This window comes from Hyla sarda, chromosome 4, assembly GCF_029499605.1.
Source record: "Hyla sarda isolate aHylSar1 chromosome 4, aHylSar1.hap1, whole genome shotgun sequence".
In the NCBI taxonomy this organism is placed as follows: Eukaryota; Metazoa; Chordata; class Amphibia; order Anura; family Hylidae; genus Hyla; species Hyla sarda.
The window spans coordinates 81078421-81104784 of NC_079192.1; the positions used below are offsets into that span (position 1 = coordinate 81078421).

The 26364-nt window shown below is 45.4% G+C and overlaps 1 protein-coding gene and 1 long non-coding RNA gene across 5 annotated transcripts in view; one reads left to right on the forward strand and one right to left on the reverse strand.

Moving 5' to 3' along the window:
- Positions 1-189: 189 nt before the first annotated feature.
- LOC130368144 (MOB kinase activator 1A) overlaps positions 190-26364 on the forward strand; it is a 65646-nt gene continuing 39471 nt past the window's right edge. Inside the window, exons 1-3 of one of the 4 annotated variants that reach the window (XM_056571496.1) lie at positions 5783-5884; positions 22959-23020; positions 24385-24551. In XM_056571496.1, coding sequence (XP_056427471.1) covers positions 5798-5884; positions 22959-23020; positions 24385-24551 — 316 coding nt within the window. In that variant the 5' untranslated portion in view covers positions 5783-5797. Of the gene's footprint in view, positions 336-5757; positions 5885-22502; positions 22659-22958; positions 23021-24384; positions 24552-26364 lie in introns of those variants that run through there. The other 3 variants (XM_056571498.1, XM_056571497.1, XM_056571499.1) reach the window with 3 other exon arrangements.
- On the reverse strand, positions 15380-22380 carry LOC130368145 (uncharacterized). Its single transcript, XR_008892296.1, has 3 exons — positions 22239-22380; positions 16379-16506; positions 15380-15641 (listed from the first exon to the last, which is right to left on the reverse strand). It is a non-coding gene; the product is annotated as an uncharacterized LOC130368145 (long non-coding RNA).

Sequence of the window (26364 nt, forward strand, 5' to 3'; positions counted from 1 at the left end):
CGGAAGGTTCGCGATGAGCACGCCCACGATTACCGCTAGGGGCGTGGCCTTGGCGATGACGTCAGGTGAAGTGACTGGCTGGCATTCTCCGGTGCAGACGCGGAGTGCAGTGATGTGTGTACGGGATGTTACCGAGTGCGGTACCGCACGGTCATTAGACAGTGTTCATTGAAGCTTTAGAAGTTTTGGCACCCCTTCATATTGCATACACGGGTCTCCCTTTATTGCATCCAACGTGCAGATCCCCAGCCAATGGGTGACACAATGACAAAATATTGTATAAAGTACAGCACGTCTTCCCAACCCCAAAAATCTGACACCAAACTACTTGTGGGGTGAGTTCACACCTGGCAGATCATTTCCACAACTGCCTCATTCATCTAGATCAGTGTTTCCCAACCAGGGTGCCTCCAGAAAAACTACAACTCCCAGCATGCCCTTGGTTCCGGTGGATCTAGGGGAGCTGCGGAAGGTAAGTCAAAGTTTATTATTTTTATTTTGGCGTCCCGGGCGAATAAGAGAAATAAATATTTTCGCAGGAGGGTGGGGGTCACACGTGACATATTTTGCAGCGTATTTGCTGCTGCGTATTTTCCTACCCATTCAAGTCAATGGGTAGCAAAATAAGCTGCATATTATATGGCAGAATTGCTGCAGAACGTATGTCGGAATTCTGCAAAATAGAAGACTGATCTTTCTGCGAAATGCTGAAAGTGGAATTTTCGCCACAAAAATTCCGCAGTCTGAATGGCACAACGGAATCCCATTTAAATTAAAACAGGCATTAAAGGGGTTGTCCAGTCTGTAGTATTTATACAGCATTTGGTCATTATTTTTAGCCAGAACCAGGAGACAAAATACGACCAGTAGCTGCCAAGGCTGCAGGAATGGCGTGCCGCACCTCTGTCCTTCGTGATAACAACCACTGTGTATACTGCTCCTTTTTGATAAAGCCTATTTCCATCTTCTTTGCTTACTCAGCACGACTCTTGTTCACCAGCAGAGGCAGCACTGTGATGTTTATTTCTAGATTTTTCTTACACCCATTGTAGGTCTGAGGGAGTAGTGTTTCTCCTAGTAAAGACCACCTGCTGGCTTATGAAGTCTAAAGCCATGTTCACACGGGTGAATGTCTGCACGGAAAAATTCAGTGCGGACATTCCCCTGACAGAACATGCCGGCGCTAGGACCACTCAGAAATGTGCCGTCTCCTAGATGGCAATGCATTTCTGTGTGGACTTAGGTATAACTTTTCACTCTGCAGACACCAGTAATCAGGATTTCCACAGTAGAAAAATGCAGCGGGAATTCCACTGTGTGTACACAGTGCAGCAGGATCCTATTAAAATCAATGGGACTCTGCTGCAGCGGAATGTCCGTGCGGAATTCCATCGTGTGAACATGGCCTTAGGGTCCATGTACACTATGGAAATTCCACCTGGAATTCCGCTTGCAGCAGCCTCCTACTGTTTTCTTTGGGATTCAGCTGCTTCTTGAACATTTCACAAGAACTTTGGACATGGATGTGGATTCTGCCAAAACAATGAACATGTTAATTTTTTCACCAGAATCCACCTTACAAGTATAAGGCCAAGTTCAGACTACAGAATTTCCACCTGCAATTCTGCTTTGAAATTGCAGGCAGAAATTCTGCTTGCTAAAATGCACAAGCTAGTGAATGGGTTTTCCGTTCACACTTCAGAGTTTTGGAAGCGGAATTTATGAACGGAACATCCGCCGGAAGAATGGGGGTGCTCTTTCTTCAGGCGGATATCCTCGCAGAACACATTTCAGTCTATTGGGGACAGCAATGTCCGCGCGGTCCTAGCGCCGACTGATTCAGGCTGATTGCACTCGGAATCTCTGGGTGGAAAGTTTCCGTCTGGAGATTCCGCAGTGTGAACCTAGCCTTAGGCACAGCACATAGTTCATTGTAACAAACTAAGTGCAACATTACAACAAATTTTTTTTTTTAGAACTTATTTTCCCCAAATTCTGGCAAAAATGGTGCTATTATACCATAATTGTTAAAAATGTGTCATTTATACCACGATTTTTGAAAATCACAGCTAAACTGCAGTAGAAAACATAAACAATGCTGTAGAAATTAATCTCCCCAGTTGTGATTATAGGTCAAATCCCTTTCTCCCCAATATTTCTCCAAAAACGCACTTTGAATAAGACAATGCAACAACATTAAGCATAAGGTGAACCGACCTCAATCCACTAATGAGTCTGAGCAGTGTAGGCTGCTGCCTGCTGGAGTCTCGCCAGGTGATACAGATCATTAGGTAAACTGCAGTGAGGAAATTCTTTGCAAAGCCAGAGGAATCATGGGAAATGTAGGACGCATTAGAAAATCACATCAGTGATTGAATTGGGATCATTAGGGCATTAATGGGGTACTCGGGTGGAAAACTTGGTACCAGAAATTTAAACATATTTGTAAATTACATTGGTCCCTCAACATATGATGGTAATCCGTTCCAAATGAACCATCGTTTGTTGAGGGATCCCTACAATGTAAAGTATAGGAAGTTGTACTCACCTGTCCCCGCCGCTCCGGACCGTCACCGCTCGTCATCGATGCCCTGAATGTCGCCCTCCCTCGCTGTCGCTGCGTCCCTGTGGTGTCCCCGACGCTCTGGACGTCTCTGCTTCTCCGGGATCGTCGCTCTCACGTCACTGTGCACGCCGCTCCTATTGGATGACGGGACGGCGTGCGGGCGACGTGATGACGACGATGGAGAGCGCCGGCGATGGAGGGGATCGTGAAGAGGACGCTCCGGAGCCCCGAGGACAGGTAGGAGACCATCACCGGAGCACACGGGGCCATCGCATGTTGAAATTATCGTATGTTGGGGCCATCATAGGTCGGGGGGTCACTGTACTTCTATAAAAAAATCTTAAACCTTCCAGAGGAATTTCTTTTCTTTTTGGATTTTTTTTGTCACAACCACAGTGCTCTCTGCTGACACCTCTGTCCATTTTAGGAACCGTCCAGAGCAGCATGTTTGCTGTGGGGATTTCTCCTTCTCTGGACAGTTCCTGAAATGGACAGAGTTGTCAGCAGAGAGCACTGTGGTTGTGACAGAAAAGAAATCCAAAAAGAAAAGAATTTCCTCTGTAGTATACAGCCGCTAATAAGTACTGGAAGGATTAAGATTTTTTAATAGAAGTAATTTACAAATCTGTTTAACTTTCTGGCATCAGTTGATTTAACCTCTTCAGGATGCCGGGCGTATGCATACACCCTGCATCCCGAGTCCTTAAGGACGTGGGGCGTATGCATACGCCCGTGGGAATTCCGGTCCCCGCCGCTAGCCAGTAGGGGACCGGACCGGGATGCCTGCTGAAATCAGTCAGCAGGCATCCTGGCACATCGCCCAGGGGGGTCCTGAGAACCCCCCCCCCCCCATGTCGGCGATCGCAGAAAATCGCATGTCAATTCAGACATGCCATTTTCGGGTCTCTGGTGACCCGATCACCCGGAAAATAAGGATGATCGGAGCTGTCAGTGACAGCCCCGATCATCCTGAGGGATAGGAGCAAGGTCACAGTGCTGCGATCTCCTCCTATCCCCTGCCATTGGTCAGAACTGATTCTGACCAATGGCAGCGCAGGACAGTGGGTTGCCATGGCAACCCCCAGTTCTGCCCACCCCTGGATGTCTTGGGGAACGTGGGGAGAAGATGGAGGCCGGTACCTGGAGGAGAAGATGCGTGGGGACCCTGGATCGTCGCTGGAGACAGGCACAGGTAGGGAAACAACGGTGGGGGGGAATGAAAGTGAAAGTAAAGTCATCTTTACTGTGGTAACCACTAGGAAGGCCAAACTGCAACTCCCAGCATGCCCAGACAGCCAAAGGCTGTCTGGGCATGCTGGGAGTTGTAGTTTTGCAACATCTGGAGGGTCACAGTTTGGAGACCACTGTTACAGTGGTGCCCAAACGGTAGCCCTCCAGATGTTGCCAAACTACAACTCTCAGCATGCCTAGACTGCCTAGGCATGCTGGGAGTTGTAGTTCTGTAACATCTGTCCCTTCAGATTTAGCAATTTTCATGACCTTTTTGAAAATTGCTGCTCTACATTGAAGCACTCTAATTTTTTTCAAAAAGTAAAAATATGTCCATTTTATGATGCCAACATGAAGTGGACATATTGTGTTTGTGAAGAAAAATAAAATTTATTGGGAATATCCATTTTCCCTACAAGCAGAGAGATTCAAAGTTAGAAAAATTCAAAATTTTCTAAATTTTCATGAAATTTTGGTATTTTTCACTAAAAAAGGATGCAAGTAACGCCGAAAATTAACCACCAAAATAAAGTAGAATATGTCACAAAATTCTACTGTACAGTAGTGTTTTTGCGTTATTAATGCGTAAAGTGACGGTGGTCAGAATTGCGAAAAAGGGCTCAGTCCTTAAGGTGAAAAAGGGCTCAGTCCTTAAGGGGTTAAATCTTGGAAGAGAGAAATCAACAATGACACGCCTGTCCCCTTGTCCTGTCCCCTTGTCCTGTCCCCTTGTCCTGTCCCCTTGTCCTGTCCCCTTGTCCTGTCCCCTTGTCCTGTCCCCTTGTCCTGTCCTCTTGTCCTGTTCTCTTGTCCTGTCCTCTTGTCCTGTCCTCTTGTCCTGTCCTCTTGTCCTGTCCTCTTGTCCTATCCTCAGTCAGGGTTCAGCCGTGATGAGAGGATTGTAGGCCAGTCTAGTCTAGTTTACAGGCTGAGTGCAACCATTGGAAGAAACTGTGAGTGGGAAAAGGGGTCAAGTCCTGGAAAAAAAAAGTGTGGGAACTCGCCCAAGATTTAAAATACCCCCCCCCCCAGTTTGCGCAAAAAAAAAATGAAAATAACAAGCAAAAAAAAAAACTTCCTAGCTAAAACTTGACATCCTGCACGATTCCAGGATTCTTACAGGCCACAGGCATACAGCTGCCTATGGAGTATAAGAGTGACACACTGTAACAAATCTCCTTCCATGTAATTACCTTACTGGGGTGACACACTGTAACAAACCTCCTTCCATGTAAGTACCTTACAGGGGTGACACACTGTAACAAACCTCCTCCTCATGTAATCTCCTTACTACTGGGGTGACACACTGTAAGAAACCCCCTTCTCATGTAATCTCCTTACTACTGGGGTGACACACTGTAACAAACCTCCTCCTCATGTAATCTCCTTACTACTGGGGTGACACACTGTAACAATCCTCCTCCTCATGTAGTCACCTTACTACTGGGGTGACACACTGTAACAATCCTCCTCCTAATGTACTCTCCTTACTACTGGGGTGACACACTGTAACAATCCTCCTAATGTAATCTCCTTACTACTGGGGTGACACACTGTAACAATCCTCCTCCTCATGTAATCTCCTTACTACTGGGGTGACACACTGTAACAAACCCCCTTCTCATGTAATCTCTTTACTACTGAGGTGACACACTGCAACAATCCTCCTCCTAATGTAATCTCCTTACTACTGGGGTGACACACAGTAACAAACCTCCTCATGTAATCTCCTTACTACTGGGGTGACACACTGTAACAAACCTCCTCCTCATGTAATCTCCTTACTACTGGGGTGACACACTGTAACAAACCTCCTCCTCATGTAATCTCCTTACTACTGGGGTGACACACTGCAACAAATCTCCTTCCATGTAATTACCTTACTGGGGTGACATGTGACATGTCTCCTCCAGCTCAGCCCCGCCTCCTCCACAGCATCACACAGGTCCTTCAACCATGATCTCTCCTCTTCTCCACAGCTAAGCTCCGCCCCAACCTGTGATGTATGACATCATCACAGGTCCTACATCTCCAGCACCTAGCAGTTCGGGCCAGGGGAGGAGACGGAAGGAGGGTAACAACAAAGAGGTCGGTCCTGCAGGACTAATGTAACAAGGACGGCGTTCCTCCCAAAGGACTCGAGCCCTGAGTGGAAATGTGTGCCACAGGGGTGCGATGTGAGGTGTATGGGGCAGATGTTGTAGCCCAGGGGCAGATGGTGTTAACCCCTAAATGTTCATGACGCCAGGGTGTGGTTTTAACAAAGAACCACCTGAACGGTAGCACCGCTAGTCCTATTTTGGCAGGGCAAATAAGAGTCCAAGGCCAGGTCAGGGTTAACGGTAGCTTTATTGAGGTAGACAGACGGTACAGTCTTTACAGTTAGGCCAGGATCCCAGAGAGGTGACCAGTAACACAAGAGACTTTGCAGCTTGCTGGGACTTGCAGTGATTTTGACAGACTTTAGGACAGCCATGTGACTATAATAGACTTAACTTGACTGAAGATAGTGACAGCAGACAGAGATGACTTGAATTACTGACTTTTGGCTGTAATTTAGACTTGAGGCCTCCAGATGTGCTGGACACTGGCTCTGGGACGTCTGGACTGGACTTGACCTCAGGATCTAAGAGAGTGATGGTAGTACCCCCCCCCCCTCTTATATGGAGCCCATAGTTTAAGCTGCAGGTCACCTGGTTAGCTGGAGCTCTCTGGGTAACAAAACATGTGACTTTAACATGTGGCAACCATTATCATGTGATCAATAACCATGTGACCATATCAAAGGTCCTTTACACATAATATACAACTATACAGATTATAGAGGTACAATGCAGGTGAGCCCTGGGAACATCACAAACCCCCCTACTTAACTAAAGTCATTCTCGACGTCCGTTCTGGAAAGCTTTGAGGAGCGAAACGGCCGTGGGGCCACATGCAGTCCTGGAGCATTGTGTCCAACGTCCATTTCCAGGCTGTTTGTTGTCAAGAACTGATAATACCATAGAGTCTCTGTATAAATGTCTATACATGCTCTGGTAGATTTTTGTATTTAATGGAGAATAAGGTTTATGTATAAGCATGACAACATTCCTATGACTATGGTATAACATGACAATAGACAATGGCTATGCATACTATGACATTTGGCTATGCATTATAACACTTTATATACCGTATTTATCGGGGTATACCACGCACCGGCCTATAACACACACCCTCATTTTACTAAGGATATTTGGGTTAAAAAAGTTTTTACGCCGGAGGCCTGCAGCAGCGCGGACCCGACCCAGGTAATTATGCCACCGGGGATGGGGGGAGGCAACGGGGCAGCGGCGCCGGCAATGGGTGCCGCTGCCCTTTCTCTCCCCCTGGCTATCGGCGCCGGCAATGGGGCGCCGGCACCGATAGTCAGGGGGACAGAACGGGCAGCGGCGCCGATAGCCAGGGGGAGAGAAGGGCCGGCAGCAGCGCTCTAGACCCCAGGAAAGGCAGGGGGAGAGAAGCGGGCAGCGACGGCCTCTCTCCCCCTGCCTTTCCTGGGGGTGTATCGGCGTATAACATGCACATAGACTTTAGGCTAAAAATTTTAGCCTAAAAAGTGTGTGATATACACCGATAAATACGGTATAACTAAGACATAACACTGGCGGATTGGGTTGCCAGAAGATTTCGGCCTAATGCCTTGGCTACTGGGGTCCCTTGGCATTACACACTTCTTCCCAGAACACTAGTTATGTTTATGTTAGACATTTTCTTATGCTAGACATTTTTTTTAAATAACATTTGACATTATGTTACCTTTGACTTTTTGTTGCATGCCTTTGTGGGTAACAGGAATACCTTCTGGCCAGCAAAGTATCCTGAGCACGAGGACACAAGAAATATCACATTTGACATTTTAGACATAGTAGACATTTTTATGGACTATGTGGTTGTAAGTGTTACAGTCCTACTGTACATGTAACATGTGACTTATGTGTAATTATGACTATGTGTAGTACACGACTTTACTGTTGACTGTACATGATGTTGGTGATAGGTTGAAATGTTGCTTCTCCTGATTAGTTCAGGACAACCCCTACAAGAAAACTACCAGACATCAGAGAATAAGGTACACTATGACTTTTTTTTTTTGGTGTACAACAAATTACCGTATTTATCGGGGTATACCACGCACCCTCATTTTACCAAGGATATTTGGGTAAAAAAAGTTTTTTACCCAAATATCCATGGTAAAATGAGGGTGCCTGTGTGCGCGTGTATACCCCGATATACCCCCAGGAAAGGCAGGGGGAGAGAGGCCGTCGCTGCCCGCTTCTCTCCCCCTGCCTTTCCTGGGGTCTAGAGCCCTGCTGCCGGCCCTTCTCTCCCCCTGGCTATCGGCGCCGCTGCCCGTTCTGTCCCCCTGACTATCGGTACCGGCGCCCCATTGCCGGGGCCGATAGCCAGGGGGAGAGAAGCGGCCCCGACAGCCAGGGGGAGAGAAGGGGCAGCGGCACCCATTGCCGGCGCCGCTGCCCCGTTGCCTCCCCCCATCCCCGGTGGCATAATTACCTGGGTCGGGTCCGCGCTGCTGCAGGCCTCCGGCGTGCGTCCCCTGCGTCGTTGCTATGCACGGCGCGGCGCACTGACGTCATGCGCCGCGCCGTGCAGCGCATATCAACGACGAAGGGAACGCACGCCGGAGGCCTGCAGCAGCGCGGACCCGACCCAGGTAATTACGCCACCGGGGATGGGGGGAGGCAACGGGGCAGCGGCGCCGGCAATGGGTGCCGCTGCCCCTTCTCTCCCCCTGGCTATCGGCGCCGGTACCGATAGTCAGGGGGACAGAACGGGCAGCGGCGCCGATAGCCAGGGGGTGAGAAGGGCCGGCAGCAGGGCTCTAGACCCCAGGGAAGGCAGGGGGAGAGAAGCGGGCAGCGACAGCCTCTCTCCCCCTGCCTTTCCTGGGGCGGTATCGCCGTATAACACGCACATAGACTTTAGGCTAAAAATTTTAGCCTAAAAAGTGCGTGTTATACGCCAATAAATACGGTATATACATTTTATTAACAACAACAACAATTATAGTGCAGGACCCCAAATATTTCCTTTGCGCATAACGGTGAACAAAATATATTACTATGGCATATTTACACAAATGTCCATGTATCGCTCAGTAGTCCAGATACAGTGGTCCCTCAACATACGATGGTAATTCGTTCCAAACGAGCCATCGTTTGTCGAATCCATCGTATGTTGAGGAATTCGTGCAATGTAAAGTATAGGAAGCTGTACTCACCTGTCCCCACTGCTCGAGATGGTGTCCCCGGGCCTCCGCTGTCTTCTCCGGTCCTCTGCTGTCTTCTCCGGTCCTCTGCTGTCTTCTCCGGTCCTCTGCTGTCTTCTCCGGTCCTCTGCTGTCTTCTCCGGTCCTCTGCTTTCTTCCGCAAGGCCTTACTGGGCCTGCGTAGCGACGTCATTACGCCGCTGCGTACGCCATTCCTATTGGATGACGTGCGCAGCAGCGTATTGACGTCATCGGAGAGGGCCGAGAAGACATCGGAGGACCAGCGCTGGACCCGGAGGGCACCCCGGAGCATCGTGGAGGGGTAAGTAATACTTACCGCACCACACGGGGAACATTAAGCTGCTATCCGGCAGCAGCTTAAGCATTTGGCGCTGCCAGATAGCAGTTAATGCGATGGCCCCGACATAAAAAAGCATCGCATGTCGATGCTGACATCAACATGCGATGGGCTCTGAGAGGCCATCGTATGTCGATTTCATCATATGTCGGGGCCATCGTAGGTCGGGGGGTCACTGTACACTATAGAGTTCAGGTTCATGAGAATCACGGCTGTAGCCGGGCACAACACTTACTAGCTTGGTTACTGCAAAAAAAAAAAAAAAAATTCACTTTCAAGTTTGTCATGCACTGTGCTTAAACGTTACTGTAGATTTTAGGAACTGACCAGAGCAGCATATGTTTTCTATGGGGATTTTCTCCTACTCTGGACAGTTCTTAAAATGGACAGAGGTGTCAGCAGAGAGCACTGTGGTCATGATGTCAGCAGAGAATTCTGTGTTCCAAAAAGAAAAGAATTTCCTCTGTAGTATTCAACAGCTAATAAGTACTGGAAGGATTAAGATTTTTTTTTTTTATAGAAGTCATTTACAAATCTGTTTAACTTTCTGACACCAGTTGATTAAAATAAAATAAAGTTTTCCACTAGAGTACCCCTTTAACCATGTTAGGGCTGCAGTGACTGGATCAAAACTACAGACATCATCAGAATGAGCTGCAGACAGAGGCTCCATCTAGTGGTAGTTGGAAAATATGACAGCAGTAAGTGCAGTGATATTATAGCTGTGGGCTTTGTATAGGAACTACGGACAGAGGCTCCATCTAGTGGTAGTTGGTGAATATGACAGCAATAACTACAATACAACATTTTTCTACACCTTTTTGTGTGTGCTGGTAATGTGTAGGAGCACCATATTTATTAAATTGTCGTAGAGCATTTCAAAAATTTTGTGCAGGTTACATTTTCAGAAATTTCTCTCTTAACATACAACAAAAAGCTAAGCTAAGTCTGGGTTGGTGTAGTTTAGAGACTTTTCAGGTGGTTTTGCGACTTTATTTGCACCTTTTCACAAAAAGACAGTTCATTAAACCCATCCATATCATGTGTATTGCCAAAATCAGTGGATTACAACTCAAAATCTGCAGAAATTTGTAAACCAAAAGACGCAAAAAAAAAAAAGGACACTTGCGCCAAAAATAGCACCAAATATAGAAGGGGAAAAAAAGGGGTAAACACTATGATAAATGCCGGCCAGTGTTTTTATATACACTTTTGGATTCCATGGCTGTGGGCTATTGGCAGGCATCCTTTGACAGGTGATCTCTTTAATGTAAAAAATAGAAGTAGCTGACCCTTTTTTACTACCTACTCCTAGGCACCATTTTAGTGTCCGAGAAGGCACATTAAAGCAGTAAGCCTATGTTAGAGCAGCGCCATCTATTGGCCAATCCCCGGTATGGTGTGTATGTACCTGCTGTACTTTTACTGTTTGTGTTATGACAGTTTGGGATGTTTAGCTTGTACACTAACACATGAATGTCAGATAGTGACAAATGTCATGTGAAGCATTCCCAGCTGTTTAACTTGACGTCCTCTTTGCAGGTAATCTTACAGAACGGTGTTTGTTCTTTACCAAGACCACAGATGAATAACCTTGTCATATAGCATTGTTTCCCAATGAGGTGCCTCCAGCTGTTGCAGAACTACAACTCTCAGCATGCCTAGTCAGCCTTTGGCTGTCTTAGTTTTTAGGTCCGGTCACAAAACCGGATACGGTGCAAAAATGAACCGACCAGAGTCACTGTTTTACTCCGGTCGGCTCATTAAGCCCTTAAGGACCAAGGACGTACTGGTACGTCCTTGGTCCAGCTCCCGTGATATAACACGGGGCTACACGGTAACCCCGCATCATATCACGGCGGGCCCAGCGTCATAGTGAAGCCGGGACCCGCCGCTAATAGCGCGCGGCGCCACGCGCTATTAACCCTTTAGCCGCGCGCTCAGAGCTGAGCCGCGCGGCTAAAAGCGAAAGTGAAACCATGCCGGTTAACTCAGTGGGCTGTTCGGGATAGCCGCGGCGAAATCGCGGCATCCCGAACAGCTTACAGGACAGCGGGAGGGCCCCTACCTGCCTCCTCGCTGTCCGATCGCCGAATGACTGCTCAGTGCCTGAGATCCAGGCATGAGCAGTCAAGCGGCAGAATCGTCGATCACTGGTTTCCTATGAGAAACCAGTGATCAATGATGAAGATCAGTGTGTGCAGTGTTATAGGTCCCTATGGGATAACAATGATCAGTGCATGCAGTGTTACAGGTCCCTATGGGAGCTATGACACTGCAAAAAAAAAGTGGAAAAAAAAGTGAATAAAGATCATTTAGCTCCTCCCCTATTAAAAGTTTGAATCACCCCCCCTTTTCCCATAAAAAAAAAAAAACACAGTGTAAATAAAAATAAACATATATGGTATCGCCGCGTGCGGAAATCTCCGAATTATAAAAATATATCATTAATTAAACCACTCGGTCAATGGCGTGCGCGCAAAAAAATTCCAAATTCCAAAATAGTGCATTTTTGGTCACTTTTTATATCATTTAAAAATGAATAAAAAGCGATTTAATAAGTCCTATCAATGCAAAAAATGGTACCGTTAAAAACTTCAGATCACGACGCAAAAAATTAACCCTCATACCGCCCCATACACGGAAAAATAAAAAAGTTATAGGGGTCAGAAGATGACAATTTTAAACGTATTAATTTTCCTGCATGTAGTTATGATTTTTTCCAGAAGTCCGACAAAATCAAACCTATACAAGTAGGGTATAATTTTAATCGTATGGACCTACAGAATAAACATAAGGTGTCATTTTTACCAAAAAATGTACTACGTAGAAACGGAAGCACCCAAAAGTTACAAAACGGCGTTTTTTTTTTCAATTTTGTCGCACAATTATTTTTTTTCCATTTCACCGTAGATTTTTGGGCAAAATGACTGACGTCATTACAAAGTAGAATTGGTGGCGCAAAAAATAAGCCATCATATGGATTTTTAGGTGCAAAATTGAAAGAGTTATGATTTTTTAAAGGCAAGGAGCATAAAATTAAAATGCAAAAACGGAAAAAAACCCGGTCCTTAAGGGGTTAAAGTCAATGGAGTTCGGCACCGGTCCGGCTGGGGGACGGGAGTGCATGGTTTTCCCCTCCCCCAGCCGGATCCGGGAGCCACTCCGGGAGGTCCAACCGCAGTGTGAAATGGGCTGGGTAAGTTCATGACAACATCTTTATATTATGGTCTGTTAGATGTGGATCAGAGTTTTGGAATCCCCACACTTTTTTACTTCATGGCAAAGCCTTAAAGTGTACCTGTCATCTATGGTGACTTTTAGGATAAGCTGCCCTGTGTGTACATGAGAAGCAGCACTATATCTGGCCATTATATAACTTGTAGGGTACGTTCACACGTACAGGATCAGCTGCATATTTCTGCTGCATATTTCTGCAGCTGATTTTGCTAGCCATTTAAGTTAATGGGTAATAAAATCAGCTGCACAAAATGTGGAAAAAATATGCAGCAGATCCTGTACGTGTGAACGTACCCTACAAGTTACATAATGGCCAGATATAGTGCTGCTTCTCATGTACACACAGGGTAGCTTATCCTAAAAGTCACCATAGATGACAGGTACACTTTAAGGCTTTGCCATGAAGTAAAAAAGTGTGGGGATTCCATTATTTTTGCCAGAAACTCCAAAACTCTGATCCACATCTAACAGACCATAATATAAAGATGTTGTCATGAACTTACCCAGCCCGTTTTCAGCACCACCTCCAGTCCTCACCCCCATGTCAGACGGCCATCTCTAGTTGTCCTGACGACAAAATATGTGGCAAAATAATGCAGCAGATCCTGTACGTTTGAACGTACCCGTATATAGTATTTTTCAGCAGACTTCTGCTCTGCAGGCCTTATCTCTAATTTGCAGATCTCCCAAAGCTTGTCTTGACTTTTCTTGCTTTTCTTGCAGACATAAGACAAAGCTGACTTTCACGGTATCATTACCGTACGGTATCATTAACATTTTATTTTAATAGTTCAGATATTTACACACGCGGCGATACCAAATATTTATATAAAATGTTTTAAACACTTTTTGGGGGTGAAATAGGGAAAATGGGGCAATTTACATTTTTATTGGGGGAGGGGGTTTTTCAAAATGTTTTTACTTTTACACTTTAATAGTCCCCATAGGGGACTATTTATAGCAATCATTCGCTTGCTAATACTGTTCAGTGCTCTGTATAGGACAGAGCACTGATCAGTATTATAGGTCATCTTCTGCTCTGGTCTGCGGGAAGGCAGCAGAGGCAGGTGAGGGGACCTCCTGCTGCCATGCTGGATGACCAGATCGCCGCCACAGCGCTGCGGGCGATCCAATCATCCATTTCAGTGACCGCGATGCTGCAGATGCCGTAATCTGTATTGATCCCGGCATCTGAGGGGTTAATGGCGGACATCCGAGGGATCGCGGATGTCCGCCATTACCAGCTGGTCCCTGGCTGCTATCAACAGCCGGGACCTGCCGCGCATGATCCGGGCCTCGCTCTGATGTTCGCGGTTATGCTTAGGACGTAAATGTAAGTCCTGGTGCGTTAAGTACCAGCTCACCAGGACGTACATTTACATCCTGCGTCGTTAAGGGGTTAAAGAGTACCTGTCATCAAACCATATTTTCTACACTAACTCAGATTATATTCCCTAACTACTCCTAACACCCCTCCTGCCCTTAGAATAATTTTCTGAGATTTAGAAAGCTCTGTATCATACCTTTTCCCTTGTGTGAGCTCCCGGAAGGAGAAAGTCGGCGTAATATCACTGAATCTTGCAAGAGCTGAGACTCGCCATGCCCCGCACACACTTCCTGAGTTTGGTCTCCTGTCAGGCCTGGAGGAGACCAAACTAACTGTTTGACTTGTGGCAGGGAAGAGAACAGAGCCACCTAGTGGTTTAATTCACATTAAAAACATATCAAGCTTGAGAAGTTTAACAGTAAGTAAATAGCAAAGTGTCTTATGATTACATAAGGAACAATATATTAAAAGTTAAGTTTGGTGACCGGTACTCTTTAAGTTACAAAAATGACAAAAAAAACATTCCCATTCCTATTCTCGATATGTAAATGGGCACTGTCAGATACAAAAACTTTTGATAGGTTGTAAAGCATGCAAAATCAATTGGTTTTGCAATTGCTTTCATAAGAAAATTTTCAGTATTTCATACTGAAAAAGCCAAACAACTGCCCCCCCTGCCTGCTTTGATACATACTAGTCCTGCTGTGTCCATGCATCATCACCTATGTCATGGACACACTTCCTTGATTGACAGGTGTGAGCGCAGGGATCACAGCTGGAGGAAAAATCCTCCCACTGTCAACTTGTGTCCGGCTACTGTCAGTGAGGACAAGCTAGGAGTTGTAGTTTTGCTAATGCTAGGGAAGATGTGAGCAGACAGCATACTGAGGGAGGGGGCGGAGAACTGCACAGTGAGGCCACGCCCCCTCCATTTGAGAGGGATTCAGACTAGTGAGCTAAATTAAAAGTGTAATAAAAAATAAATAAAGGTGTTAGACACATAAAAATTAGATGTACATGGTCAGGATTAGGTACCGAGTGATATATAAAAAAAAAGTTTTTTGTTGGATCTGACGGTACGATTTAACATACATGGACGACAAATGTGAGTGGGCTCGGGAGGCAGGGGCAGGATGTAGTAGGATAAGAGGCATTGTAGTGTATTGTTCAAGCATTTGTATGTTTTAGTCCCCTAGGGAGACTAAAAATATAAGTAAAAACAATCACATTTTATAATACATAATATGTAAGTAAAGGGTCGGGGAGATGGCATTCACCACCTCTACAATCAGTGCACAGGTAATAATGATAAAAGGAAAAAATGCATCTTGCCACAAAGTAAAGAGAATAAAAGCTTTTTTTATGTAAAAATCAGATCAACTCAGTGACATGGGTAGGAAATAGTCTGGATTTCTATCTGATGGAAAATGTATTATAAAATTTAAACACTTGGTCCAGGACAAGGCTCTATTTTGTCATTCTCTTCTGTCAGGTGATGTAGATTATTATTTATATTATATTATTTATTATTGGTGAAGTCCAGGCCTCAAAGAATCCAAGTATCATAAAAACCTGAAGAAAAGCAACAAAGTACTAAGCAGAACTTTAATTCTACAATTTTTTTCTGCATGTTTTTCTTCTACTTGATCTGAAAAACAAAAATCATATTCCAATTATTGCCCTGTGCACATGGCAGAAATTCAAACAGACTTTCTGTACTCTGTAGAAAGAATGATTCCGAGCAGTCAATAGCAGAGACTGATTGAGTCGGCCCATATGGGAATCATGCCAGACCCCTGGGCGAGTGCGGCTTTTGCATTCTTTAAAACACACACACAGCTTAAATTATGCTGCGCCCAGGAAATAACAAAGCCCTGCACTAGGAGCTACTATATGAAGGCAGTATAGGGGCCTTATACTAAATGGGGCCATTGTGGGGGCGGCCTAATACTATCTGGGGACAGTATGGAGTCCTAGTACTATATGAGGTCAGTATGGGGGCTTACTATTATATGGGGGCCTACCAGGGGCGTAGTCAAAAACCACAGGGCCCATATGCAAAAAATCAGCAACTCCCCCCCCACGCATGGGCCAGACTGGGACCAAAAATATGCCTGGGCATTTTAGAATAAGCAGCCCATTTTTTTGTTGGGGGTCTGGCTGTAGGGACCCCCACTGATCACCTCGGTTCAAGTGGCTCTCCAGCTGTTGGAAAGCTACACCTCCCATCATGTCTGGAGAGCCTCAGGCATTTTGGGAGTTGTAGTTTTGTAACAGCTGGAGAGACACAGATTGGGGTACAGTGTCACCATCATCACTGCAGGACTTATAAGTGACTACAGCAGTGATGGGACAGTCAGGAGAATACACAATGATATAATTGACATAAGTGATGTCTGTTGTTTTTCCTTTTCATCTTGTCCAGACGCCAGGTCTTCTTCCAGATACATCTTCTCTGCCAGAGTTTGACGCACGGACATCATTGGCTCCTCACTTTGTCAGATCATCATTCTCTATATGAATACAGTAATCATTATAACCCTGCTAGACACTATACCCGAAATATACTACTGCCACACACTGTACCCGAAATATAATCCTTCCACACACTGTACCCTGAATATAATACTGCCACACACTGTACCCTGAAAATAATACTGCCACACAATGTACCCTGAATATAATACTGCCACACACTGTACCCTGAATATAATACTGCCACACACTGTACCCTGAATATAATACTTCCACACACTGTACCCCTTGAATAGAACACTGCCACACACTGTGCCCTGAATATAATACTGCCACACACTGTACCCTGAATATAATACTGCCACACACTGTACCCTGAATATAATACTTCCACACACTGTACCCCTTGAATAGAACACTGCCACACACTGTACCCTGAATATAACCCTGCCACACACTGTACCCCTTGAATAGAACACTACCACACACTGTACCCTGAATATAATACTTTTACACACTGTACCCCTTGAATATAACCCTGCCACACACTGTACCCTCTGAATATAACACTGCCACACACTGTACCTGAAATATAATCCTGCCACACACTGTACCCTGAATATAATACTGCCACACACTGTACCCCTTGAATAGAACACTGCCACACACTGTACCCTCTGAATATAACACTGCCACACACTGTACCCACTGAATATAATACTGCCACATACTGTACCCACTGAATATAATACTGCCACATATTGTGTCCACTGAATAGAACACTGCCACACACTGTACCCACTGAATATACTACCACACACTTCACCTTCTAAATATAATGCTGCCACACACTGTGTCCATAATGAAATTGTCACACACTGTTTCTTCTTCAGCTGAACCCTATCCCTGCACTGTCCTCCCCCGACCTCTGTGTCCACCTCTTCCAGGCTCCTCTGTCCCCTCAGACCCCTCTATCCTCCTCCTCCAGACTTCTCTGTTTCACCCTCCCGACCCCTAATTCCTCTCCACGCTCCTCTGCCCCCCTCCCCAGATCCCAATGTCCTGCTCTAGAAGGCTGTCAGAACATAAGAGTTGTAGTTGTGCAACAGCTGGAATGGAGCAGATTGGAAAACACCAATCTAAACCAATATTCCTAAACCCTTCAGTGATGTATTTTAGTTTTTTTCTGCCCTAGGCCGACCCGTTCCCAATCACCCCCTAACCCCCCACCCCTCTGCATTGGTGTATAGTATATGTATGTATGTATGAGAGATGGGTATATGACTGGTGTATGTATGATAGATGTATGTAAGTATGATAGATGTGTGTATGTATCATAGATGTGTATATGCATGATAGACATATGTATGATAGATGTGTGTAAGTATGATAGATTTATGTATATGCATGATATATGTATGTATGATAGATGTGTGTAAGTATGATAGATGTGTGTATGCATGATTGACGTATTTATGATAGATGTATGTTTGTATGATAGATGTATGTATGATAGATTTATATACGATAGATGTGTGATCTATCATACATACACACATCTATCATACATAAACACATCTATCCTTCACACACATCTATCATGCATACACACACATCTATCATTCACACATCTATTAGGCATACACACATCTATCATACATTCACACACACACGCATCTATAATACTTACACGCATGATACATACATCATACATATACACACACTTCATACATACACACATCCATATACACATCATACACACATCATACATGCATACACATTATATATACATATACACCCCCCTCTTATCCACATCACCCCATAACCCTTGACCCTCAAAACAACCTCCTCCCCCCCGACACCTCATCCTTAATCTCCTCAACTCTGAACAACCCCTAACTAACCCCCCCCCCCATGTCAATTCGTCATGGATCTCCTTAAGAACCACCCCCCCTGGCACCTCGTCCTTGATCTCCTCAACCCTTAACAAACCCTACCCCCCCTCCCTCCACCACGTCAATTCATTATAGATCTCCTCAAGAACCACCAACCCCCCCACCCCATACTTGATCTCTTCAACACTCCCCCTGCCAGTTCATCCATACAGCAGGGGATTGGTGCCACAGTGTGAGGCGGAGGCTGCTGCTCCAGCCACTGCTGCTGCACAGTGGAGATTGCCTCTGCCAGGGATTGCGCAGGGACGGAGGCAGGGACAGGTCAGGTGATTGGAGCAGACGTGCATGCCTACACAGGGCACATCTACTCTCATCAGCCCCTGGCCGGTCCTGTCCTGCCCTGCCCTGAATTTTAAAGGGCCCACCCCCTTGAAAAAGGGGCAGCGTGTAGTAGAGACCTGACTATGAGGCCGGCTCGCTATTGTGACTTCTATATGTGGTGCCTTGGTGGGGTATGTAGGGTAGTTAGGGTGTTGCTGTTCTAGATTATAAAGGGCGCTGTTAACCCTTGTCACTCGTGACGCCAGGGTGAGGGTTAAATACTGTAATGTTGCTAGGGCCTATCGCCACCCTTCCCAAGAGCGATAGGTGAGTGCGAAATAAATGGATTGTCCACAACCACTGTCAACTGAAAACTTGCAGGAACTTTTACTGAAGATTTTCTGAAGCAGGCAATAGCATTAACAGTACAGATAACAAAGTCTATTTGTAGTTGAGCAGCGATTGACAGTTGGTTGGGATCAGATAAGCTCAATTTAGCTTGAGGAAGATTCTGTTGCATAGATCCGCTTGATTTAGGGGTGCGTTCAGGTCCAGTGATATTCCGGAGAGTAGCGGGGAATTATATCTATATAACCACTGTGGTATAGGCCGAGGCCGCAAGGCTTTGGCCTAGTAAACGTACTTGAAAATTGCAGAGGTCCTACCTCATTCAGAGTCAGCAACCCAAGAGAGCGATCAATGGCTGCAGCTCCCTTATATGTGCAGGGGCGGGCTGTTTTGGATTGGTCCAAAACAACTGTCACTCACCGTTACACGGCATTATGGGAAAACACGTGACTCAAGAACCACCTAAGGTCCTTCCAAGGCCGGCAGGATATTGTCATGCATAAAAAGAGGCATGGACTCGAGGGACAGGGACATAATACTCCCCCTTTATAAAGCATTGGTACGGCCTCACCTGGAATATGCTGTTCAGTTTTGGTCGCCTGTCCATTAAAGGGACACTGTGGAGCTGGAAAGGGTGCAGAGACACGCGACTAAACTAATATGGGGCATGGAACTTCTTAGCTATGAGGAGCGATTAAAGGAGTTACAATTGTTTAGTCTTGAGAAGAGACATTTAAAGGGTACCTCTCATCAAATAAACTTTTGATATATTTTAGATTAATGAATGTTGAATTACTTTCCAATAGCATGTTAATGAAAAATATGCTTCTTTCTATTGTATTTTTCCCGATCAGTCCTGTCAGCAAGCATTTCTGACTCATGCTGGAGTCCTAAACACTCAGAGCTGCCAGCCTGCTTTGTTCACAGCCAAACAGCCTGTGAACAAAGCAGGCTGGCAGCTCTGAGTGTTCTCCTTTGTGAACATAGCAGACTGGCAGCTCGTAGTGTTTAGGACTCCAGCATGAGTCTGAAATGCTTGCTGCAAGGACTGGTAGGGAGACCCCTAGTGGTCATTTCTTCAAAGTGGAAAATTTAATAGAAAGAAGCATATTTTTTAATAACATGCAATTGTAAAGTTATTCTGTATACATTAATCTATAATATATCAAAAGTTTTTTTGATGAGAGGTACCCTTTAACCCCTTAACGACGCAGGACGTATATTTACGTCCTGCACCGACTCCCGCGATATGAAGCGGGATCGCGCCGCGATCCTGCATCATATCGCGTCGGTCCCGGCGCTCATCAACGGCCGGGACCCGCGGCTAATACCACACATCGCCGATCGCGGCGATGTGCGGTATTAACCCTTTAGAAGCGGCGGTCAAAGCTGACCGCCGCTTCTAAAGTGAAACTGAAAGTGACCCGGCTGCTCAGTCGGGCTGTTCGGGACCGCCGCAGTGAAATCACGGCGTCCCGAACAACTGATCGGACACCGGGAGGGACCTATGGGACCTATAACACTGCAAAAATAATGTAAAAAAAAAGTGTTAATAAAGGTCATTTAACCCCTTCCCTAATAAAAGTTTGAATCACCCCCCTTTTCCCATAAAAAAAATAAAACAGTGTAAAAAAAAATAAAAAATAAACATATGTGGTATCGTCGCGTGCGTAAATGTCCGAACTATAAAAATATATCATTAATTAAACCGCACGGTCAATGGCGTACGCGCAAAAAAATTCCAAAGTCCAAAAAGGCGTATTTTGGTCACTTTTTATACCATTAAAAATGAATAAAAAGTGATCAAAAAGTCTGATCAAAACAAAAATCATACCGATAAAAACTTCAGATCACGGCGCAAAAAATGAGTCCTCATACCGCCCTGTACGTGGAAAAATAAAAAAGTTATAGGGGTCAGAAGATGAAATTTTTAAACGTATAAATTTTCCTGCATGTAGTTATGATTTTTTCCAGAAGTGCGACAAAATCAAACCTATATAAGTAGGGTATCATTTTAACCGTATGGACCTACAGAACAATGATAAGGTGTAATTTTTACCGAAATATGCACTGCGTAGAAACGGAAGCCCCCAAAAGTTACAAAATGGCATTTTTTTTCTCGATGTTGTCGCACAATGATTTTTTTTTCCGTTTCGCCGTGCATTTTTGGGTAAAATGACTAATGTCACTGCAAAGTAGAATTGGCAACGCAAAAAATAAGCCATAATATGGATTTTTAGGTGGAAAATTGAAAGGGTTAAGATTTTTAAAAGGTAAGGAGGAAAAAACGAAAGTGCAAAAACGGAAAAACCCTGAGTCCTTAAGGGGTTAAGGGGGGATATGATAAATGTATATAAGTATATTAATGGCCCATACAAAACATATGGAGAAAAACTGTTCCAGGTCAAACCCCCCCCAAAGGACGAGGGGGCACTCCCTCCGTCTGGAGAAGAAAAGGTTTAGTCTCAAGGGGCGACACGCCTTCTTTACCATAAGAACTGTGAATTTATGGAACAATCTACCTCAGGAACTGGTCACAGCAGGAACAATTAATAGCTTTAAAACAGGGTTAGATACATTCCTGGAACAAAATAACATTAATGCTTATGAAGAAATATAAAATCCCATCCCTTCCCCAATATCACGCCACACCCCTACCCTTCAATTCCCTGGTTGAACTTGATGGACATATTTTTTTTTTCCGACCGTACTATGTAACTATGTAATACCATAGAGTTCTGAACCATGTCACATGACCCGCAGGTCAACAAGTGAGTAACACAATATACATATTTACAATGATAATATTTATAAATATCAAGTTACTAAGGAGTGAGTAGGGGCTAACTAGGGAAGCGGACCCCGACAGTCCTAGGGACTCTGACTTTGGGGACCCCTGTAACCAAGGCACAGTATGAAATACGGAGCCGGGACACCACATATAGTTACTCCATTGGGGCCTAAAACTATATGGGGACAGTATGGGGCATACTACTATATGGGTACAGTAAGGGGGCCTACTAATATATGGGGGCAGTACAGAGCCTTATAGTATATGGTGGCAGTGTGATGGCCTTACTGCTATATGGGGACCTATTATATAGGGGTACTAAGTGGGCACTATTATTATGTAGGGCAATAGACATGGAAAGTTTGTATAGAGGTGGGAATTGTGTTGGATTGAGAAGCCAAGAATGTTTGTTCACCAGTCTCAGTATGCAGGATTTGGTCAGTATATTCCTCCTTGTATACGCTTATTATAGAGACCAGCATTTACGCTGCTATCCTTAGGACTTTATTAACGCCCCTAACAAGTGTCTGCGTTTCTTTATAAATAGAACCGTCGTGGATGCTCCGCCCACTTTAAAAGACTGTCTGATGGTAAAGCCAACCGCTGCTCTCCATCCCGTAGGGGGCGTGTAGCACCAGGGATGTGGGCGTGACTTTGCTGGGAGCGAGCGTCTGCTCCTCCTTACTTCCCGCGAGATTTGGCTTCTGGGCGGGCTCGGCCGGAAGTGGCTTGCTGTGTTCGGTGTCCGTGTCCTCCCGTCAGACAGTGAGAAGCGGCGGCAGTGGAGCGGGTCGGAGATCGCTGTCTCCTTCCCCGGCATCATGAGTTTCCTCTTGTGAGTGATGGGCAACCGGGAGACGGCGGCGGGGAGACAGCCCGGGGTTATCCGTGGTAGAGATAGGAAGGGGAAGTTCAGAGGGGAAGTGGGGGGCGGCCTCGGCTGTCAGGCCTGCAGACATCATCACCCGGGCTCCGCTACCCTCACACCGGGGTGACTGCAGCAGGCTGTGCGGGGAGGGGTACACAACTTGTGGGAAGTGCAGGTGAAGTTGTCTGGTGAAGTTCCCCTCCCCCACTAGGCAACATTTCTGCCACTTTTCTGGATGACAACTTTTGTCCTGATGCTTTTCTGTAGACCTCCCTGTACCCTGTTCTAGTAAACATATGGATGGGTGTGAGTGCCAAGTGCTTGCCATGGTATGTCAGATGGTATCATTGGGGTTTGTTAGCTGGGAGCCCCCAGTTGTTACCCTAAATGGGTCCATGATTCCCCAGCTTAGACTCCCCTCTGATGACATGACCCAGCGTAGACCCCCCTCTGATGACATCACTCAGCGTAGACTCCCCACCTCTGATGACATCGCCCCAGCGTAGACTCCCCACCTCTGATGACATCGCCCCAGCGTAGACTCCCCACCTCTGATGACATCGCCCCAGCGTAGACTCCCCACCTCTGATGACATCGCCCCAGCGTAGACTCCCCACCTCTGATGACATCGCCCCAGCGTAGACTCACCACCAATGACATTGCCCCAGCGTAGACTCCCCACCTCTGATGACATCGCCCCAGCGTAGACTCCCCACCTCTGATGACATCGCCCCACCGTAGACTCCCCACCTCTGATGACATCACTCAGCGTAGACTCCCCACCTCTGATGACATCACTCAGCGCAGACTCCCCACCTCTGACGACATCACCCCAGCGTAGACTCCCCACCTCTGATGACATCACTCAGCGTAGACTCCCCACCTCTGATGACATCACTCAGCGTAGACTCCCCACCTCTGATGACATCACTCAGCGTAGACTCCCCACCTCTGATGACATCACTCAGCGCAGACTCCCCACCTCTGACGACATCACCCCAGCGTAGACTCCCCACCTCTGATGACATCACTCAGCGTAGACTCCCCACCTCTGATGACATCACTCAGCGTAGACTCCCCACCTCTGATGACATCACTCAGCGTAGACTCCCCACCTCTGATGACATCACCCCAGCATACACCCCCCTGCTGATTTTGCTCCACTGTAGACCCCACGCCTCTGATGACATATTTTCAGCATAGACCCACCTAATGACATCGCCCCAGCGTAGACCCCCCCCTTAGACGTCACCTCAGCATAGACTGACCCACTGATGACATAGCCCCAGTGTAGACCCACCTGATGACATAGCCCCAGTGTAGACACCCCTCTTGATGACATCACCCCAGTGTAGACCCCCCTCTTGATGACATTGCCCCAGCATAAACCCCCCCCCCCCCCCCCGATGACATTATCCCAGCATACACCCCCCCTGCTGATTTTGCCCCAGCGTAGACCCAATGCCTCTCTGACGACATAGCTTCAGCAATCACATCGCTCCAGCATAGACACCCTAATGACCTGAACCAAGCATAGACCCCCAATTCCCCCCCCTTCTGATGACTTCATCCCAGCATAGACCCCTCCCCCTGACAACCCCCCCAGCATAGTCCCGACCCCCCCCCCCCTCTTTTTATGACATCCCTCGCCATCATTAAAAGTCTATAATACAACTTTTATTATGTTCTCCAGTGGCAGTCGATCTTCTAAAACCTTTAAACCCAAGAAGAACATCCCGGAGGGATCACATCAGTACGAGCTCCTGAAACATGCGGAGGCCACGCTGGGCAGCGGTAATCTCAGGCAGGCCGTCATGTTACCAGAGGGAGAGGACCTCAATGAATGGATCGCTGTGAACAGTGAGTATATACAGTACCTTATGTCATTGAGACGTGCAGGATGTGTAGACGATCGGCCTCCAAAAAGAAGAAAATAATTATTATAAATTGTTGAGAAAAAAAATGTTTGTATGTGATTTTTATTTGTTATACATTTGAGAACTTTTTACTGGTGACATCTCACTGGTATCGCATGTTTCTGCCGGGAATCGGTCTGCTGATCTTTTTTGTCCGTGCTTCTTATGGATCTCCTTTTTTTTTATTTATTGAAAAAAATTTTTCCTCACCTCATACAGTGGTCTTCAAACTGTTGACCTCTAGCATTTGCAAAACTACAACTCCCAGCATGGCCAGATAGCCAACGGCTGTCTGGGCATGCTGGGAGTTGTAGTTTTGCAACAGCTGTGTGGAACCTGGCTGATCAGTGGCATCTATTGTGCAGCAGCGATATCTACGGCTGCTACTAACAATGATTTTAAGAATCGATTGATTGGATAAAAACAAACTTGGGATTGAGGTTAAAGGGGTATTCCAGTAAAAAAAAAAAAATTGCCATATCAACTGGCTCCAGAAAGTTGAACAGATTTGTAAATTACTTCTATAAAAAAAATCTTAATCCTTCCAGTACTGAAGTGGAGTTGTTCTTTTCTGTCTGACAGCAGTTCTCTCTGCTGACACCTCTGTCTGTCTCAGGAACTGTACAGAGCAGGAGAGGTTTGCTATGGGGATTTGCTCTCCTCTGGACAGCTCCTAAAATGAACAGAGGTGTCAGCAGAGAGCACTGTGGTCAGATAGAAAAGAACAACTCAACTTTAGCAGCTAAGTACTGGAAGGATTAATATATTTTTTATAGAATTAATTAAAAAATCTGTTTAACCTTATGGAGCCAGTTGATATGAAATTATTATTATTATTTTTTTTTTTTTACTGGAATACCCCTTTTAACCCCTTAAGGACTCAGCCCATTTGGACCTTAAGGACTCAGACAATTTTATTTTTACGCTTTAGTTTTTTCCTCCTCCCCTTCAAAAAATCATAACTCTTTTATATTTTCATCCACAGACTAGTATGAGGGCTTGTTTTTTGCGCGGCCAGTTGTCCGTTGTAATGCCATCACTCACTTTACCATAAAATGTATGGTCGCAACCAAAAAAATACTATTTGTGTGGGGAAATTAAAAAGAAAACCGAAATTTTGCTAATTTTGGAAGGTTTTGTTTTCACGCCGTACAATTTATGGTAAAAATGACATGTGTTTTTTATTCTCTGGGTCAATACGATTAAAATGATACCCATGATAATATACTTTTCTATTACTGTTGCGCTTAAAAAAAAAATCGCAAACTTTTTAACCAAATTAGTACGTTTAAAATCCCCCTATTTTGAAGACCTATAACTTTTTAATTTTTCCGTATAAGCGGTGGTATGAGGACAAATTTTTTTGCAATAAAATGTTATAAAAAAGCAGCTATTTAGGACTTTTATTTTTTTATTTTATTTTTTTTTACATTCACGCCGTTCACCGTACGGGATCATTTACATTTTATTTTAATAGTTCGGATACTTACGGACGCGGCGATACCAAATATGTATATAAAATAATTTTTTTACACTTTTTGGGGGTAAAATAGGGAAAATGGGACAATTTACGTTTTTATTGGGGGAGGGGGTTTTTCAAGTTTTTTTTACTTATACTTTTTTTGCTTTTATTTTTACACTCTTATAGTCCACATAGGGAACTATTTATAGCAACCATTCGATTGCTAATGCTGTTCAGTGCTATGTATAGGACACAGCACTGATCAGCATTATCGGTCATCTTCTGCTCTGGTCGG